The sequence below is a fragment of the Corapipo altera genome, unplaced genomic scaffold, assembly GCF_003945725.1.
Source record: "Corapipo altera isolate COAL_440 unplaced genomic scaffold, ASM394572v1 1, whole genome shotgun sequence".
Lineage (NCBI taxonomy): Eukaryota > Metazoa > Chordata > Aves > Passeriformes > Pipridae > Corapipo > Corapipo altera.
In genome coordinates this window covers 42924545-42944873 of record NW_020884873.1, presented here as the reverse complement: position 1 = coordinate 42944873, position 20329 = coordinate 42924545, and the positions used below count along the sequence as shown (strand labels likewise).

The following is a 20329-nucleotide window of genomic DNA, read 5'->3' as shown; positions in this document are numbered from 1 at the left end:
ATCAGAGGAATGTGTTACAAATCTGGTATTTAAGTTCAGGCCATCATTTGACTGTGTTATGCTGGTTTAGACTGAAGACCCTGGTATTAATAGTGGTCTGCGGTAAAACCTTGGAGATTTTTTACTGACTTTTCAGGGAAATCCTGAAAATGTATTGCAAAGTACATTAGATGTAAATAATAGAATAAAAAATGGATTAGGATTGTGACACAGCAGAATGTTTCCATCCTGAACTGCTATTTTCAATGCCTTTTTTCACAGAATCACAGAATAGTTAGGCTTGGAAGGGACCTCTGGAAATCATCTAGTCCAAACTTTTTCCCCAAAATATACTTCTGAGTTGAAACTGAGCATATGCATTTTTTGTTAGGAAGTAAACATGCCTGGAGAAAATGTGTTTTGATGTTGGGTTTGCGTGATATTTTGAAATGACAGCAGCATATAAATGCTGGTTTTTAATCAGCTGAGACATTGTGCAATAAAGTATTTCTGAGTGAGTTAAGTACAAAAGTTCCCCTGAGATAAGATGCTGGAGAAATGAGCTTGTAGTATCATCTGAGTTAAGAGTAGCACAGGACAGTGTGTGTTGCAGTGTTTGTGGGGAACCCACTTGAAATACTCTTCACAAAAGTGAATTTGTGAATTCAGCAGGAGACACCTAAGGTAAGTGGGAGGAAATGCATGGGAGAAAGGTGAGGCTAGCTCCTCTTATCCCAGAAGAACCAAGGTCCCTGGGAACTACAATGCCTTTTCTCTCCAGGAGTCAGATACGAAGCACCTGGCAGAGATGAAACACAAGATGGATGACCATGAGGGACATAAGTTCAGGTCCTTGAAATTTCTCGTGGATCATGACTGATTAGGGACTTGGATGCTAAACACAAGCGCTGGCATCCTTGCTGGGCCACACAAGTACTCCTTATGATACCTAAATTCTGAGTTTCAAATGTTACCCCAGCTCTTAAGTGCATCAAGAATTTTAAAGCTCTGTATGGGTGCAGCCTGTGGTTAGGCAAGAGCCTTCCTAATCAAACAGACTGTGCCATAGTTGTTGATGACAAATACTCTGCATCTTTCTCTGACCTATTAATGGGTAGGAGGCTCATGAACTGTGTGTTTGATTTATTGGTGCACTCTGTATTTTTGTTTCTGAGTTGTTTCCCGTCTACCCCACAGTTCCACAGGTTGCTCTTCCCATGTTAGTCAGAAAAAGCATACAGACATGTAAGCTTAACAGTAAACATGAACAGTAATTTCAGCACTCAGAGCATAAAGTATTACAATAATTCATTTTAATAACATTTATTAGGTCATAACAACAACTATAAACATAAGTACCATTCAGCTCTTTGCAGATATATGAACTTACTAACATCAAATCTTTACCAGAATCACATATTCTTACAGGTGTCCCAGACACAACATTAACTTTATTAATCAAAAGTTCATAAATAGTAAAAATGTCCTCTGTTTCACATTGCAGCGTTCCTCAAGCATGTACATAACAAGTTTGGAGTAACTTCTCCAAATCTATGTGTCATAAACTTCCTTAGCTGTTTCAACAACCATAGAGATGATTTTTTTTGCCTGCAGCAAAGCCTTTTGTCCTTGAGCAATCTACAATTAGTATCTCTCTCAGCAGACATAAAAGTTCATTTCTGAAATGAAAGTGGTGATGAAACACAATACAATATTATCTGCTCATAGGTTGCCTACACACTCTGCCCTCATTATAAATCCTTCAGTTATAACACTGGCTCCCAAGAAGAATATATCCCCCTTATCTGTTCTTTATCTGCACTACCTCTCTTTGAAGATCTTAAAATGGTTGGCTTGCAGCAATGGAGATATTGTACTTAGGGTGGAGTGTGTTTACAGTCAGTTCTTTTCCTTTTTAATATTTACATAGTATTTTTTTAAGGTTGCTACAATTTATGAATCATGTACATTGACTTACATTTTCTGAAATGTTCACAGTGCAGTATTTTGTGGCCTAACCAAACTTTGTAAATGTCATTAAAAATAAACTTTTTTTTTAATATAAAAATAGATTACTTTATGTGTTTACACCAACAAACCCAGTTCTATCCTATTCTAAACAAGCTATACAGTAGTATGCACAGAATTCCACAGGAACAGAAATGACATGTGATGTTTGCCCTAAAGCTATAGTACTCTTCCCTAATGAATGAAGGTTTTATTTACTGTCTCTTTTCAAAATTGTTTCTCTGGTCAAAATTTAGAATTAAAAGTAGGTATCATAATTCACTGGGTTGTGTGATTCAAGAAGAGGGTAAAGGGGGCCTAAAGTTATTTCTTTTGATCAGTCATCTCCGCTCTTCAGGGATGGCATGAAGAAGTTATCAATATGCCTGCTATGGCAGTCTTTTTAGGTCAGGGCTGTGGCAACACCTCCACTCTTTACTTACCTGTGGCAGCAGCTCCACCGAAGGTTAGGTGGCAGAGCTTCATCTGCTTGTCAAGTGACTCATCAAACAGCAGCCTTCAAGTTTTTAGTCTCACAGTGATTCATTCTTTATTGAAAGAAATGGAGGCTTTGCATTTTTCAGAAAGGGATCTGCTGATACATGCTGTTCGACTCAATGAAATAGTTGAACATTGGAGTAACATTGACACTAGGAATGCTTTAAGCTACATGGTGGTCCCTTTGTTTTATGTACCGTCTGACTACACCAGAGGACTGGTAAGACTGATATAAAATCATAGAATGGTTTGGATTGGAAGGGGCTGTTGAAGATCACCTAGTTCCAAACTCCCTGCTGGGGGCATCTTCACCTAGACCAAGTTCCTCAGAGCCTCATTCAACCTGGCATTGAATGCCACAGGGCATTCACAACTTCCCTGGACAACCTGCTCCAGTGCCTCACCACCCTCACAGTAAAGGATTTTTTCCTAATATAAAATCTAAACTTACTCTCTTTCAATTTAAACCCCTTGTCCTGTCAGTACATGCCCTGGTAAATAGTCTTGCCCCATCTTTCCTATAAGTTCCCTTCAGGTAGTGGCACACTACAATTAGGTCACCCTTCTCTTTTCCAGGCTAAACAATCCCAATTCTCTTAGCCTTTCCTCACAGGAGAGGTGGTTCATCCCTCTAATCATCTTGGTGGCCTTCTCTAGACTTGGTTGATGTCTTTGCTTTGCCGAGGACCCCAGAGCTGGATGCAGCACTCCAGGTGGGGGTCTCACAAGGGCAGAGTAGAGAGGCAGAATGCCCTCCCTCGACCCGCTGGCCACGCTGCCTTTGACGCAGCCCAGGACACAACTGGGTTTCTGGGCTGTGAGCACACATCGCTGGGTCATGTCCAGCCTCTCATCCACCCCAAGTGCTCCTGGGCAGGGCTGCTCTCCCTCTGTTCATCCCCCAGCCTGTATTGATACAAGGGGCTGCCCTGAGCCACGTGCAGCATCTTGCACTCGCTCTTGTTAAACCATCATGAGATTGCCATGGGCCCACTTCTCGAGCTTGTCCAGGTCCCTCTGGATGGCATCAGGTGTGTCAACCACACCCCTCAGCTTGGTGTCAGCTGCAAATTTGCTGAGGGTGCACTTGATGCCTTCGTCTGTATAATTAGTGAAGATATGAAATAACACTGGTCCCAATTCAGACCCCTGAGGGACACCACTTGGCACTGATGTCCCTCAGGACTCTGAGCCATTGATCGCTACCTCTGGATGTGACTGCTCACCCAATTTCTTATCCATCTAACAGTCCACACATCAAATCTGTCTCTCTCCAGTTTGGAGAGAAGGATGTTGTAAGGAACTGTGTCAAAGGCTTTCCAGAATTACAGGTAAATGATATCTGTAGCCCTTGTCCACTGATGCAGTCACTCCATCTTAGAAGGCCACGAGGTTGGTCAGGCAGGATTTTCCCTTGATGAAGCCACGCTGGCTGTCTCAAATCACCTCTCTGTCCTTCATGTGCCTTAACATAGCTTCTAGGAGGATCTGTTCCATGATCTTCCCAGGCACAGAGGGGAGGCTGATAGGTTGGTAGTTCCCAGGGTTGTCCTTTCTTTCCTTTTTAAAGATGGGTAGAGTGTTTCCCTTTTTGTAGGCACCTGGGACTTCACCTGACTGCCATGATTTTCTGAATATTGTGGAGAGTGGCTTGGCAACTATATCAGCCAATTCCTTCAGTACTCTGAGATGCATGTCATCAGGTCCCATAGACTTGTCCACATTTAGGTTCCCCAGCTGGTCATGAACCTGATATTCAGTTACAGTGGGAGTGGCTTTGCTCTCCCTGTCCTCATTCTGTTGTCCATCTGCTCAAAAGGTGTGGAAAGAGAGGTTGCCATTGAAGATAGAGGCAAAAAAGTTAAGTACCTCAGCCTTCTCCTCATCCGTTGTTACCTGTTTGCCACTGTTGTTTATCGGGAGGGTTACACCTTCTTTGACCTTCTGTTTCTGATTAACATACCTGTAGAAACCCTTCCTGTTATTCTTTGCCTCCCTTGCCACGTTTAGTTCCAGTTTTGCCTTGGCCTTCCTCACCCACTCCCTACACAATCGTACTTTTCTATGCTCATTTTACTGCACACCATTTCTTGATTTTGATTTCTGTTAAGACACTTACCATGAGGCTGGCTCTCTTGGCTGCCTAGGTTCTTACAAACTTTGTTGATGTAGTGCAAAAATCCAAAGTTTGCACCATGTAGGAGGAAAATACATTTTAAAATCTTATAACTTTCATTGTTTGCCTTAGCCTTTTGTGTGAAAACCATTTCTGCACTGCTCATCATCCTAAAAGACATGCACAGTAATAGTCCTTCCAGCCATAATGATTGATATTCTACTTTCTCCCTCATGGCATTAATGATGAATTTTTGTTCTTGGGTCTGAGCACACATTAATGAGAGTTTGTGGGAACTAGCTCTGTATGGTAGCACACCACATTTCCATTTGGTAAATTGATGCAGTTGTCCAAATACTTGGAAATTACTGTGATGGTTTATAGAATCCCATAGCCTTAAACAATATGATATTGTGTCCTTGTACTAGTGCAACTTGGGCAACAACATAAACATGTGCAACAGTGTTCTCACAAAGACCAGGCAGTAAAAACTAGTGGACAAAATGTTTTGCTTTTTTGTTCATACAACTAAGAATGGATTTTCCTCTATTTCAGACATTCCCGTCATGTGTCAACATCCATATCTATGTTGTCTTGTGATGATAAAAGAGAAGGATAGGGAGCAATGCACTTCACATTGACGTAAGTAGCATTGACATGAACGTAGTGTTCCCCAACAAAAGTGGAGAAGATTGTTGATATATTTGAAACAAGTTCAGAAAATGCTGGACGCATCTCAGGTTTTGGATGCCAGCACTTCAGCATGACTTCGTACCTGCCATTCAAATAAAAGAAGTGTGCAATTACGAAATCATGTAAAAAGGAAAAAGCCCAACCCTCTCTTTCCTCCCACAGCCTCAATTACTACAATATCAGAATCAGCAGCATTTGCAGAAGGCTTTGCAAACTATTTACTTACAGTGGATCAGGGCAGTATTCAGGTTGTAGCAGCCTTCTGCCTTGTAATAAGTAAACAGTTATATCAAAAGAATTTACATCAGGATAAGGTGGTGCCCCTCGTGTCATAAGTTCCCATAACAACACACCAAAGGACCACTAAGAAAACAAAGAAATAAATAGTAAGTTATAGGGTTGGAGTGCTTTACATTCCAGTTTTAGAAGATGGTTTGACAGATTTAAGCATTCAAATGCATGGATTTTTCATTTGAAAAGTTATTTTACTGCATTCAGCTTTCTTTTAAGTGCGCTAATAAATGCTGTAAGGACTTGAGGAGCCACTTAAATAAGAACTAGAGAATCTCAACTAAGTAAATGAAAGAAAATAAAAGCCTATAGGCCTGCTACTTTGCTGATGTAAATTGGCAGACTTCTTTTGAGGTTAATGGAGCTCTGCCAGTTTACATGAGCTGATGATCTGACTAACTCTGCGTAAATACATACTGAGGACAATATATGTGGTGAAAATTCTATGCATCACAAGCTAAGCTGAATCTGGATTTCAAGGAGAGCTAAAATAAAAAGTGATCCTGCCAACTAATGACTTAATCTTAACAATTTTTTCTTCATAAATGGACAGGTAATACTTGAGATTGCTGTTGGCAGTCAGTAAATATTTATAAAGCAAATGAAGTATTTTTGAGAACTAGTAAATTTATGAGTCTCAAAGTTAACGTGTTTTGTCAAGCTTTCCAGAGCCCCTCCTATAGCAGGGTTCAGTTCCAACTTGGCTTCTTGGAATGTCCTTAGTTTCCCTTGGAACTGGGTTAAACTAATTCTTTCCTGAGCAGTAAAAAATAATCAGGTCAACAACTTGTTGTTTTGTGATTGGGACAAATACAGTTTCTGGAGGTACACAGTCTTTTATTATTGTGTGAACTAAAGTTAGATTCAAATATAAGTTTTGATTTGGAGTTACTCCATTTATTAAATACTAGAAAGATGTCTCAGGCAATATAAAAGAAACAAATAGGTGATACAAATATGTTTGTACATTACCACATCTGACTTTGTTGTGAACTTTTGAGTTTGTAAACTTTCTAAAGCCATCCATTTCACTGGCAGTTTAGCTCCTGTTTTATTGTGCACACTGTAGTATTCTTTATCATAGACATCTCTAGCAAGACCAAAATCAGCAACCTTGACAGTGAATTTTTCATCCAACCTAGAGAAATGACAAAAGGTATTATTTGCAACTAAGCAGGCAAGATTTACAGTGATGGTGGATTATAATGAGTGACTTGCATTTTTGAAATGGTGGATTATAATGAGTGACTTGCATTGACTTTGAAAGGCAGTACTTTATTTTGGATCTATTAACCAATGTAACAGTGAAACAAAAAGTGCAGCAAAGTATATTTGACACCCATTTAACACAGTGAATGAACCTGGGAAATTACTGACACTGTTTTGATAATACAATTTGACTTACAGTTACTTTAAAACAATTGCTTTGTATAAAAAGATTTTGGCTAATAGCCTATACATCCTAATTGAGTGCTACATCATTTCTTCCACTGCTGTTTCTTCTTCTGTATTCTTAAAAACAGCTCATTTTTATTTCCAAGTCAAGGCATGTCCTTTCCTACTTACTCTCAGTTTTGATAAGGAGGGGTCCATCATTAACTTAGTGACTGCCTCTATACAATAATGTAGTCCTGTAACTAAAGATGTGTTTGGTGCCTGTATTGGGAGAAAATGATGGCATAACAAAAGTTCTGCTGGGGTTACACCTCAGCCCTACCAGAAGACATCCTTAGTTTTGCTTCTCCTAAGGTTGGTGTTTGTCCTGGTAAGTTGTATCATTGTCGCGCTTGTAACAAACGTGGGTAGAGCCCTCCTCAAATCTTTGTTCGCGAAGCCTAGCCACGATGATGATGAGTATCATTGTCAAAAAATGGATAGAGCATGGGTGTTTGCATGCTTAAACCTATCCTTTATCACATGTGCAGACCTAGCCACAGCAAACACTTGCTTTTGGGCTTCTTTACAGAATCACACAATCAGAGAATGGGTGAGGTTGGAATGGATCTCTGAAGAGCATCTAGTTCACCATGACCTCCCATGCTCAAAACAGGGTCAGGGACTGCAGGTTGCTCAGGATCACGACCAGTTGAGTTTTGAATATCAGCACAGATTGAGACTCCACAACCTCTCTGGGCAACCTGTGCCTGTGTTCAGGCATCCTTGCAATAAAGGCATTTCTTCCTATGTTTAAATGCAATTTTCTCTATTTTTATTTGTGCCTGCTGCCTCTTGGCCTGTCCCTGGGCACCACTTAGATCTTCTTCAATCTACCATATCACGTATTTATACATATGGATAAGATCCCTCTGAATTTTCTCTATGCTAAATGTTCCCATCTCTCTCAGTGTCTACAGAAGGCATTCTCCTGTCTTGAATTTATGAGGTTTCTGTCTGGACAACTCTAGTCTGTTGAAGTCCCTCTGAATGGAACATAACCATCTGCTGCATTTATTGATGTTATAACTAAATCCAGTAAAGGGAGTGGGATGGAACTTTGATGGGTCAACAGGACACAGTTTATGCCAGAGCAGGTTCCTGCACTTCCTCCAGGATAGTGGAATAGAGTTAAGAGTCCCCGGGGACTACATTTGAATCCTGGCTTCCTTTCTGATAGACATCACTACTGTGGCAGGGCCTGTGCTTCTGAGTGCTGGATTGCACATGGCCACTGGGGAAAGGGGGTGTTCTCTTGTGGCAGCAGCTTTCCAGGCTCTGAAGTGCCAAGCCACATAGAAGTACAAAAGCGCCATTCAGTGGTCATGTGAGACACCCTGATAGCTGTTCCCTCCTCACCCAAGGAAGAGACATAGGCCAAAGGGAATGTCCTGTTGCCACTATTTGGACTTTGATTAGATGAACTAGGACTTTCATCCAGTAATGCAAATAATTTCTTCTTAGGAAACCTGAAAATCATGTTGCTTGTGGCTTTTTTCCTCCCTTAAAAAAACCAGCACTTGTAAGAAAATGTTCTTTTTCAGAGGCTGTTCAGCTGCACAAGTGTGCACGCTTTGAAAAAAGAATAAAAAAATCTGATGTCGCAGGTTAATGACCTTTTTGCAGCCAGACTTCCAGTTTATGACATACTAAAAATAAACTCTAATGTTTAATCCTGTACCTCATTAATTCACAGCATTGGTGATAAATCAGCATAATCGTATCGGCAGCTCCTGTATCAGTTAGTCTTTGTGCGAACTGAACTGTCTGGCTACCCAGACACTAGTAAGATTCTTTGAATGTTAATTTGTGTGTGTAGTTGAGTCAAAGTAAGCTCAGACTCATGTAATGAAAGACTACTGTCAAGAGGTCTCACTGGTGTTTCTTTGTGTTCCTGTTTTTCTCACAAAGTTCTGTGTGTTCCTCTCCCTCCTGTTAGGTGTGGCAGCAGAGACATGCTGCTTTGAAGAGGCTGGGTGGAAGCACAGCAAGTTGAGGCAACAGCAGTTTAACTTCCCTTAGGAGATCCCTTTTAAACTCGCTAACCAATGATTTTGAGATGCTACACTTTCACCTCAGCTTTCTTATTTCTCACACTCAAAAAAACCGTATGTGTAAGAAATGAGCCTGTAGCAAGATGAGTAGCTCATCAGTATGCAAGACAAACATCAGTATAATTACAGAGCAATGAAAAAACCACCCTATTCTGACTAAAAAAAAGCAGAATCTTGGAAACTTTTATTTATCTTATCTCACTGTCTTACACAGAAGAGTGTGATAATGTGACTGGAAGTAGATGTTTACTTACATACAGTTTCTTGCTGCCAAATCTCTATGGACAAACTTTTTGCTTGCAAGGTATTTCATTCCTTTTGCGACCTGAAGGCCAAATCCAATTAAATCTTTTACTGTTGGATTCTGTAAAATACAAACATTTGTGATACAATGATTGCATAAGCTTAAGGAGCAGATTGCTTTTTGCTGTGACTTTTCAGGTTTTACACCCCACCTATCCTGCCACCAGAATGATCAAGACAGGTTGGTGCTTGTAATGAGACCGGTTTAAGTTTAGGTCAAGTTCTTACCTCCAGTGAGAAGACACACTATAAGAAAACAAAAAAGCTGACAGTCTCCAGAAGAGCGGATTTTGCAGCATAAGCAGCATAAGCTGGGCTGGGAAGTGGAACAGTATGCTGAAACAGCATCGCAGCTGACACACAGAATTCACATGTGTGAACTTAAGAGTAACAGCATGTAACTCAGTAGAAGGTACTAACTATGAACTTGGAGCTCATCAACTAGAGATGACCAAGAAATGAGAGAGTCCTGTCTAGGACAAAATAAGGCAAATGGGAACTCAGCAATTAGCAGAGGAAGATTTTCCACAATGATTGTTAACTCCTTCTGCTGGTCTACATGGTAAGGCAATTCTGAAAATGTTAAGTATCAAAGTAAGTATAAACACAAACCTGTAAATCTTTTATCCAACCATATGACTTGTTATGTAATAGTAAAGTTCCCACAGATTTTTGTGTTGTTGACATTGCTCCTTATAATTTTCTTCTGTGGAACAATCTTGTCCAACTGTGGTAATCATTCTGTTTATTTCGAGAAGGACCATGGCACTATTCACAGATAAGGGCCCTGGTCTTTGTAGAATGAAAGAAGCTCAAAAGGGAAGAGGTCCCTGTCTCAGAAAGCTTAACTCCTCCAAAAATTAGACAAAATGCTTTTTTTTTTTTTTAATTGTACTGGCTATTGTTGATTGCCATAGAGCAAGGCAAAATCCTATTGTCTCAGAAGTCACTTTATGTTGTCCTAGCACTGTGAAATAGGTGAAATACTACAGTATAATATGGGTTTACACTACCTGAGGCAAGACCTGTGGTCTCATACTTGTGAAAAAGCAGTGAGGTACATTTGAGGAATCTGGAGTTTTTCAACGGAAATGGGGAAGATCTCTGATAAGAGAGTACTCATAGTTTGTATAAAAATTCCTGTTTCTCTTTCTTAATATAAGAATACAAAATATCGATAATAAACAGACTGTGACGCTAGTTGGACATGGAGATCCCTTACCTAGGAGTTGGAAGAGCAGATGGTGATGACTGGTACAGCTGTACTGAAGTCAACAGAGATATGCCAGTTTAAACCAGCAGATTATTGGGCCCCTTGACTTGGCTCTCATAAACACATTTGTTTATAAAGAGGCTTATGGATGGAAAACGAGAAATATTTATTGCTTATAATTTCTGGGAAACATTCTAGAGAGGAATTTGAGGGGGAAGGGAAGAAGTAGCAGTGCTGTAGCTGGGCTCGATGCCAGCCTAAGCAAGTGCTAAAGGTTAAGGTGTAAAAACAGCAGCAAGTTACAGACGTAATGTAATTAGGAGAGTTTATAACCTGTGGTGTTGGAGCAGGGCGTGGTGAGACTTGCACTAATGTTTGGTAGACCTCACCATGTACTTACATGAGTCTCATTCCTGATGAAGTTTCGAAGATCTCCATGTTTCATGTATGGAAGAACGACTAACGGAGATCCTTCGTTGGGCAAACAGATTCCCAGGAGTGACAGCACATTGGGATGAGTGAAATCTTTCATGATTATTCCTTCTTTCAGAAACTGAGCTACTTCTTCCAGATCTGTAATCCCTGAGAAATCCAGTAATGAGTTAATTAAAAGAAATGGAAACGAACTATAGAGTTCATTTCTGTACAGCATGTCATTGCACAACAAAGTCATAATGAGAGACTTCAAGTGTGCTCCCCACATTCCACAATACAACCAGGTTATGTTGGTGATTTTAATTCTGTTTCTCCTTTTTTTATTATGAATTATTTAAAATTCAATAACAACACTTGAGTAAATCCCTTAATAATGTTGTTGTAGTCTCTTCCTGTTCTTCCAGCAGCTTTGCCTACTCTTTAGCAATTTAACTTCCAAATCCAAATCTTCAGTAGACAGTAGAATAAAAAAATTACACTGCCTTTCCCTCATTTTCCAGTGTTCTTTTCTTTGTAGAGGAAATATATGGACATTTAATTTGATACAAAAACATATGCCAATGCCTCGTGTTAATCTGAAGTAATTGGAATTGCTCCAAAGATAAATCTGATTCTGCTGCAACTAAGAATCTTTGTTTGCGAAAGTATACTTCACTGTAATTTATCAGTTCACCCCAGTTATCTTTGTAATTAATAGTAATGTCTCACTATTAAACATGTAACTCACTATTCAGTGACTTCACAGCACAATGAATTTTCCTGCTATCGTTATCCAGCAATGTCCCATGGTACACACACCCAAAATGTCCTGTGTAAAAAAATAAGCAATATTAGATTTAAGTAGTAAAATTAGCTTTCTGGTATTTTCCACTGGGTAGCAATTATGCTTTAAGAAAGTGATCACATGTCATTTCTGGCCAATTCCCAACACTTGTAATATGTGTTTCCTAACTAACACATAAAACCATTACAAAAAACCATCATTGCATAAAACCACCATTATGTAAAATGAAAACTCTATTTGCAATATAATTGGTATTTCTTGACCTAAACAGAGAGTATAAATAATGCCAAGGCTGGTGCCACAAATGTTTCATGTTCTTCTAATGAGTATGCACACAAATACCACGTGAGCCAATTCCCACCATAATCTCCTGTGAGACAGATGTCAAAGGAGGGCACTTGGAAGGGACAGGGAGCTGACATGACCACTGGATTGGTGGTTTCCAGTGATCTGCAAGCCTATGCAGATCCAGTGGTCCACTGGACTATACAAACTTGATGCCTCTTCAGTGAAAAGGATGGTCACTGTGGGCTTACAGTCTCTCAGGTCTGCTATTCCATGGAAAATGTTGAGTATTAAAAGTGATGTGTTGGCTGTGGATGGTTTGGGAGTTGCTCTACTAATCACAGAGTGATGACATCACTCAGCAGCAGTCTGTGGTCTCTTCTATGGCCTAGTTTCAACCATAAAATGTCACTAAAAGGTAGTAAGCAAAATCTGCCTTCTTTCTCATGGTCTGAGCAGTGAAATGAACTGCGAGGGACATAGAAATCCCTTCTGATCCTGTGCTTTCCTGTGAAGCAAAGGGGGTAGTCTACAGAAACCCACTCTGAGAAGTAAGGTTGACCTGTTCAGGAAACAATGAAGTTTAAGCTCTAGGCTTGAGCATAAATTTATCCAAATCAAATTATGCACACATAATTGTGGCTTTCTTTCACAGATGTACTATTTACTGGAAACTTTTAAAATTCTAATATTTGCAGTTAGAAAGCAAAATAGTTCTTTTGCTTAAGTGTGAGTTCTACAGAGAACAAGACTACCTGATTAATTCTACTACGTTCCAGTCATAAGTGCTGGTCAGAGCTCAGCTGGCTTTGCTTTTGGCTTGAGGTAAAGTTAATACAAAGTTTGTTTTATAGAAGCAACTAAAATCCCATTAAAACAAAGATTGCTTGGAGCCTGGGCACAAATCCTAAAGCTTGGATTGGGTGTGTCTACAATATTTTTGGGTTTGGCCCATTTCTAGTTATGGAGGAGAAAATTTAAAATCGTTAATTATATCGGCGTCATTCCTGATATTTTTCAACATTAAAAAATGGGAAATTACTTGGAGTTTTCCAAAACAAGAAAAAAAAGAAAAAGGCCCACCCTTGCTTTGGGGATGATGAAGTGTAATACATGGAAGGGAAACTCACTGACTGACTGATTTGTGGCTCTTTTCCCGCAGAAGAGGGATTAAAAATATACTTTATAGCCAATTTTTTATCAGTATTCTTATACTCAACATGATATCTGTGATGCATGATCTGTAGAAGTATGGAAAATGCAGTTTGTACTTTGGTTACTAATAAGTACTCAATCGTACAGAGATTAATAAATATCCCTAACAGAAATTCTGGCTTGGGCTATGAAAGGTGAAGGGAACTTGCTTACGGAGATGCAGAGGAATAGGAGTGATGAGAAAAATTTAGAAGAATAGGGGACTTGCTGTATCAGGAAAAAAACTAAGGGCAAGTGAATGAGAACCTATAACCTGTGGTGTTGGAGCAGGGCGTGGCGAGACTTGCACTAATGTTTGGTAGACCTCACCGTGTAGTTACATGAGTCTCATTCCTGATGAAGTTTCGAAGATCTCCATGTTTCATGTATGGAAGAATGACTAACGGGGATCCTTCGGGGGGATCCTAACGGGGATCTCATGCCTGCAGCTGGCATGAGAGAGGAATGAGGGGGAAGGGAGAGCCTTTGCTGGGAGGAAACAAATGGCAACTTCCTCAGAGCTGGGGAAAACTTGTGGAGGGAAAGGGGTGTGGGCATTTCACCTGGCCCACGGGGACTTTTACTGAATGCATTAGTGACTACAACAGTTTCCTGTGTTATGTAGCAATCGGAACAGATCACAGACTCCAAGTTTAAGGTCACTTGTGTCCCCGCCTTGGCATCCCCTGCCATTTAGGTGTGTGCCTTATGCTTTGCGCAATATCCTGTGGCAGATTCACTCCTGCACTGCAGCCTCATGGATCAGGAGCTCTGGCTGAGCTTTTCTGTAGCCTGGAAAAGGGTGAGAGAGAGACTGTTGAGGGGGAACCAGCAAGTTTCTGAGTTCAAAGGAGCCCCATTAATTGGCAGACTCCTTCCTCCTCATGATGTCTTCTCCAATTGATAAAATGCACACTCCTCATCTGACTTTAAAGGAGAGCCCCTCGGTTCCCCCTTATTTCAGTGTGTGGGATGCGGTGCTATAAGAGATAAAAAGCTTGAAAAACCTCTATGCAGACACCTTATTCAAAATGGTTTATAATGAATGGGTGTGCAAAAAGAAGAGCAGTTTGCAAGGTAAGAGTTGCAGTACCCACCTCTTCCTATTACTTCGCTGAAGTGCACTATCAGGCTGTCAGCACCAATAACCACATGCTGCACCTCTTTGACCAGGTCAGGATTTAAGGCGCTGATGTCAATGTGGACGTTAGTTTGGAGAAGTGGACTGGCTAAATCTGAGTCTCCGCTAGACAGAATCGGGGAGAGGTCAGAGTGAGGATACTGGGCAGGTCTACACGATCCATTCTGAGACATGCTTGGAAACTGATCTGCAAGATGAACAGAAACTGTTATAATCCTTTCAAATTGCTCCTTGAAAAATGAAGTCTTATTGCATTGGAAAGCAAGGTTTGATTTTAACAGTTTGGAAGTGGCTTGGCTTTGTGGAAGTTTTGGTCACAAAGGGAAAATGAAAATATGCATCGGTAATCTGCCAAACTCCAGGAAAACTATGTCACTAGGAACTTACAATAGTGACAGCTAGCTAGAATCAGCTCTGCTTTCATGAAAGTAAATGGCAAAACTTCCACTTTTCTGAGGGGATGCAATGAAGACTTGTCACTTCCTGCCAAGTAGAGGTTATAGCATTTCTAGTAATTGGGAGTAACCAGAGTAAAATGGAAAAATGACAGCAATATGGGAGGAGCAGGTAGTAAACAATTAAGAACATGAAACCTTTTATTATTGTCATGTTCTAATTTGGTAGGGAACTTTACATTTCATGAAGGTTTTCAAACTGCTGGTGACTAGCTATATTTATCCAATGGTAAATATTCAACCAGGGAAATGCCTAGAGGTGATTCATATCCTGTAACTGCTGAAGATAATACAGTTGGTGCTACTCATGAAAATAACATGAGTCATCTGATATAGCAGAAATTAAAATATTTCAGTAGAGCCAGGAGTATTTATTTAAGAATTTTTTTTATCAACAGTATGTTGTTCAGGTATTTCAAATACTTTTTGTTTAAAAATTTTTTCTCGTATTTTTTCATGACTGAATGAAAGAACTAGGTTTAATTTACAGCAATTTCAGTCTGGAATGATTCCAGTGGAGTCAATGAGCAGAATTTAGTCTAGGGTCAAAACCAAAAAAGTGAATAAATTTAAGAAGAAAAATTATCAGGTACTGTATCACAACAAGTAAAATATGTTGTACAGACATTCTTTATATATTTCTGTACAAAACCTGGAAAATTTTCATATAGTGCTGTTGTCATTCTAGTTGCTGAGAAAAACTCTGTGCTCTTCTATCTAGAAGCAAAAATACCAACTCTTACATTTACAAATGAGTTTATTTGTCACTAAGAGCAAATATGTATTTAATAATGCCAGTAAAATAATCCAGACATGGCTGCAAAATAATTTTTGCAGCTTCCACATGTATATCTGCATGTTTTCTAATGTTCCTGTTCTTTTATTCTTTGATAGGAATTGACATAAACACTGCTAGAGACATTAAGTGAACATATCTCCCTGCTGTGCTTTGCCAGTGTACAGGGGCCCCAGGACCACTGTTGATTTACCTTCCACCAAGGATCTTAGCACAGTTTTCTCTCGTGTACCACTTTCCCTTCTAACCGGTGGCACAGGCTTTCCTGTTCCTTTGGGAATTTTTCAATCAAGAAACTTCTGTATAAGATGGTGGCAGCAATTAAAGAATAATAAGGGAAGCTGGGAATTGGCCTGTCTCTCAAACAGCTCCGCGATTGGGGCTTACAGAGGTGAAATAAGGATTTGGAGTGATTTCTATTGAGTTGTATATGGCAGCACCTTAAATAATACAAGACTATGTATATACCAAGACTAACGAACACGTGTGATATCTTACGTACCATAATGTGGTAGCTCCTAATAGTTAAAGGCTCAGTAATGGTAATCACAGGACACGGTCTCCACGTCTTAAAGGACGTGTTCAGCCTAAGGTGGTATGATAAGTGTAGCAGACTCTCTTCTGAAGAATACCCACTTTAAAATGGTGTTATACAGGACAAAAACGTGTACGGCATAGGATTATTGTTCCCTGAGACCAGCATCGCAGCACACATGGACCTCCACTCAATTTGTAAGTCTTCATATCCTTTTAGCTTAATTTTTAAACCCAACGTTTCTGCATTATACAATGTCCCATTTTACAGAAGGGGCATTAACAGACAAAAGAGTATCAGTTTACAAAGCTCCATGTCCCATGTTGGGCCAACAGAACTGCTTTACCATGACTGTATGAAGTCACTGAGACACACTAAACCTACAGCCACTTGATGTTACCCTTAAAATAATTTTTTTCAGAGTGGATTTGCACATGGCGTGATGGACTCATGATAACACAAAATCATTATATCCACTGGCTCCTAACAAATTGTGGAGCATAGAGCGTTTCCACTAATAGCATTTTATATATTCCTCCAACCTGAGTAAAAGTAAAAATCCTTTGCACCTTAGTTTTGGGAAGCACCTGAGAAATTCAGTTAAAATAGCAAGCCTGTGAACACAGGAGTCCCACTAATGCAGACGCAGACAAACTAGATGACAAATTGAAATTAAGATACTGATCGAAATAGCTATCATCTGAAGACATATGAAAATCAAAATGTATAAAATATCATCTGTACAGATTCCTAATAGAGGTGTACCTTCTAGAAAAGTTGATCTGTAGTCTACAGATTCACTTGAAACCATTTCTGTTGTTGGACTTACACTCCTTGCGCTCACCAGCCTGTCCAGGTGAGGAGTGTGCACTCTGCCATCATAACGCACTAGGTCACTTCCCAGATCTGAAGGGGAGAAGAAAGAAACACTAGAAAACCCTCATGGTTTTGGTATGCCAATATTCATTTAGCTATTTTTTTAAACCTAGATGTTCTGCTCTGCTGGGAAGAAGGTAGGGTGTTGCTGTGGCAGACATGTTCAGGACCTGAACTTGAGCTATTTGTACAGCACAAGATTTGCTGCAACTTGAAGACCCACTCTTAGCCACACTGGACATTTTGAAGCCTCTAGGGCCACCTTCATGGTCTGACTGTGATACTGCATCAGAACAAAACTTGGTTATATACTACCTCCCCTGCTCCTTCTGCCTTGCACAGTGTGGCAGCTCCCATTGGAAGTAAACCCAGACACAGGGGCCAGAGAGGAGCCAGAGTCTGACCAAGTTCCTGATTTGGGTGAACAAGAGACCAGGACACTCCAGTGCTCTGTGTCTTGCACAACTCAGGCACAGCCCGGAGGACTACAAGACAACTGGATGAAGCTGAAGTACTTGTGATTCCATACGTATCATTTAGTCATCCTCTCTTCCAAAGCTGATCGGGGAACAGAAGTTACTAAGTTTTCCTAATAGCTTAGAGCTCCTCTGAAATCCTTCTGCTCAAGGCATAATGTGCCCCTTCACCCAGCTCAGGCAAGAGCCAAGCACTGACATGCAACTAAACACTGTGACTTGATTGTGAAACGTCTGCTGATGCATTACAACAGGGCATTGCATGGTAGTTAAGCAAAGCACAAAATTATGTCATTTTTAAAAATCTAAGATATAATAATGGACTTATTTGATGAGATTGACTATGATGGACCTTTAATTTGTTTCTTCTTCCTTCTCCAGAGAAAAAACACCAGAAAGATAAAAAGTAAAACTGATGTTGAAAGTACTCCAGCAATTAGTCCTGTGAAATTCTGATCTTGCTGGATCAACACTTTTCCGATAACTGTTGATAGAACTTCTTGCTTCCACTGAAATAACAAAGAAAGAAAATAGTGTGATGATTTCCACAGACAAGTAAGAACTAGATTATTAGTACTAAAGTAAGAGCCAATATGTCCCATCTAACTAAATCTTGATTTTGTGATGCTGTACTGTGATAAGACACTGGGAGTGAAGAAATTGTTATAGTGCTGTACATGAAAGCAGATCCACATGTTTCTCACTTCATTACACACCTTCAAGAGCTCTGGTAGTGATACAGCTGTGTATCTGATACACCACACACATGGCATGCACTCACACACACTCTGGGTAACAGGGTCCCACTGTTACCAGATGTTAATTCAAAATTTTAAATTCATACTCTTACTCAAATGGTACATGGAAATGTATGGGCCTATGGATATATGGGCTTAGATGTACATTAAAAAAACCAGCTCAACTGTATTTAATATGTGTCCTTCTGGCATAAATGTGCTGTAACATCAAACTCACTCTTTTGTTGACAGCGTGCCTACATTTTAGTTCTCAAGGTCATGTGAGCCTGTCCCTAGCCAGCTTCTAGCTTGTTGACAGTTTAAAGAAACAAAACAAAACAAAAAAAAACACCAACCCCAAAAATCAACCACCAAACAAACATCAAGCAGCTAACAGGGAAAAACTGTTTTAGGTCACACAGCACTAGCTCAGTCAGTTGGAATGCATTTGGCCATCTTTTCTCTTCCTCCTGCGGAATTCATTCCTCTGGGTACTGTAATGATGGATTTGCCCGTCAAAAGAGCAAATTTTCTTCTTCACTGGGCAGACTGCAATTTCTGTGTCTCCTTGCCAGTGAACAAGCAAAAACCTTACTTAACCCCTTTATATTTTGTTCTTTCCTATGTATGAAACCTGTCATGCATATCTATTTCTTAGAGTTTAATGAAATATCACATAGTAGAACTGGTGAAATGTAGTGTCAGCTCTGGTTGCATATGTGAAAATCTGAACCAAATGCAACCTGTGCAAAAGTATCATATGAAACTAGGCACTTACAGTTCTGGGAAACATACACGAAAAGAAGAGCTGCATCTAATTTTATAGTTTGAGTGATGTATTCAAGAAATTTAATAATTACTTTAAAAATAAATTAATATTAAAATAAATTAATAGTTACTATATTAATAAATGAGTTATATGTAACAGATGTGGATAAAGCCTTCCCAAATCTTCGTTCGCGAAGCCCAGCCATGATTACTATTTACTTAGACTGCAGTAGCAAATAGGAATATAATTCACAGCTCAGGATCCTGTTGAGATGAATGCCATAAAGATATAGAAAAAATAGATGGTCTCTGCTCCAAAGAGCTTACCTAGACTTTGATCCTAATCAGACTTACATTCATTGTTTTCAGTGAATCACAGTTCAGTTTCATAGTTTAAAGGTATTCCTATTCCACTGGGATTTTCCTTTTTTTATATATTTAAAAAATACAAAGATACTGAAAGATCTGTCTTATTCTATGAATCAGTATGTCTACAATTTAAATTTGCAATAGCACACTGTATGATCACCTTTAGAAAAATGGTCAACTCAAACGTTTGTCCAAAGTGTTTTCTTCTTACGAAAAGAATTGAAATGAAATTATAAAATGCAGACAAAAAAACCAAAACTTTCAGGAAGGATGTGATCCTCTTGACTGCAGCAAAATTTTTTGTTGAAAAAAGGGCTTATGAGTTCCAAACTAAACCTACTCCTTTATAGCTTCCCATTCTTCCCCATATGTTTCCTCTTGTGTTTGGATTAATAGCTATAATTTTATTTCCGTGATTAGTTCAAGTTCTACTTTGTGCTGAAGCCTCCAGAAACTCTCTCTACAAATAGGTAATAACTACAATGAAGACAATATTTATTTTAAAACAGCTGATATTATTTGAATTTCCATCCCAAACAAACATGGATAGAGATATCTCTGTAAGCACAGGCTTAGGCTTAAACTTAAAAGATTCTTGGTTCAATAGTGACACTGTGAATGATAATAAAAATGGCATTAATATCTCATGTGTGGTGTAGTTGCCTCACCTCTATATTTAGCTCACTGTTGGATTTCAGGAGATCACTGGGAACCGTACACAGAATTGATTCTGACTGCAGAAGGAGGTTTTCGCAGCTTTTATTTCCAACTTTTAGCACCTCTCCTTTAACAGCTTCTGAATCAATATAGTTTCCCTTGGAAAAAAAAATCAATTTCATATTACATAACCATCTCATAAAAGTTAAGGAGTTACAAGCTTTTTAATGGAA

General features: G+C 39.5%; 1 protein-coding gene across 5 annotated transcripts in view; it reads right to left on the bottom strand.

Moving 5' to 3' along the window:
• Nucleotides 1-1270: 1270 nt before the first annotated feature.
• The window catches only part of MET (MET proto-oncogene, receptor tyrosine kinase), an 89658-nt gene continuing 70599 nt past the window's right edge, over nucleotides 1271-20329 (bottom strand). For 4 of the 5 annotated variants that reach the window (XM_027660982.1, XM_027660966.1, XM_027660956.1 and 1 more), the window contains exons 12-21: nucleotides 20108-20254; nucleotides 17918-18074; nucleotides 16979-17119; nucleotides 14384-14614; nucleotides 11751-11831; nucleotides 10989-11170; nucleotides 9327-9436; nucleotides 6557-6722; nucleotides 5520-5656; nucleotides 1271-5375 (exon numbers count right to left, since the gene is read on the bottom strand). In XM_027660982.1, the coding sequence (XP_027516783.1) occupies nucleotides 5165-5375; nucleotides 5520-5656; nucleotides 6557-6722; nucleotides 9327-9436; nucleotides 10989-11170; nucleotides 11751-11831; nucleotides 14384-14614; nucleotides 16979-17119; nucleotides 17918-18074; nucleotides 20108-20254 (1563 nt within the window). In that variant the 3' untranslated portion in view covers nucleotides 1271-5164. Of the gene's footprint in view, nucleotides 5376-5519; nucleotides 5657-6556; nucleotides 6723-9326; nucleotides 9437-10988; nucleotides 11171-11750; nucleotides 11832-14383; nucleotides 14615-16978; nucleotides 17120-17917; nucleotides 18075-20107; nucleotides 20255-20329 lie in introns of those variants that run through there. The other variant, XM_027660976.1, reaches the window with a different exon arrangement.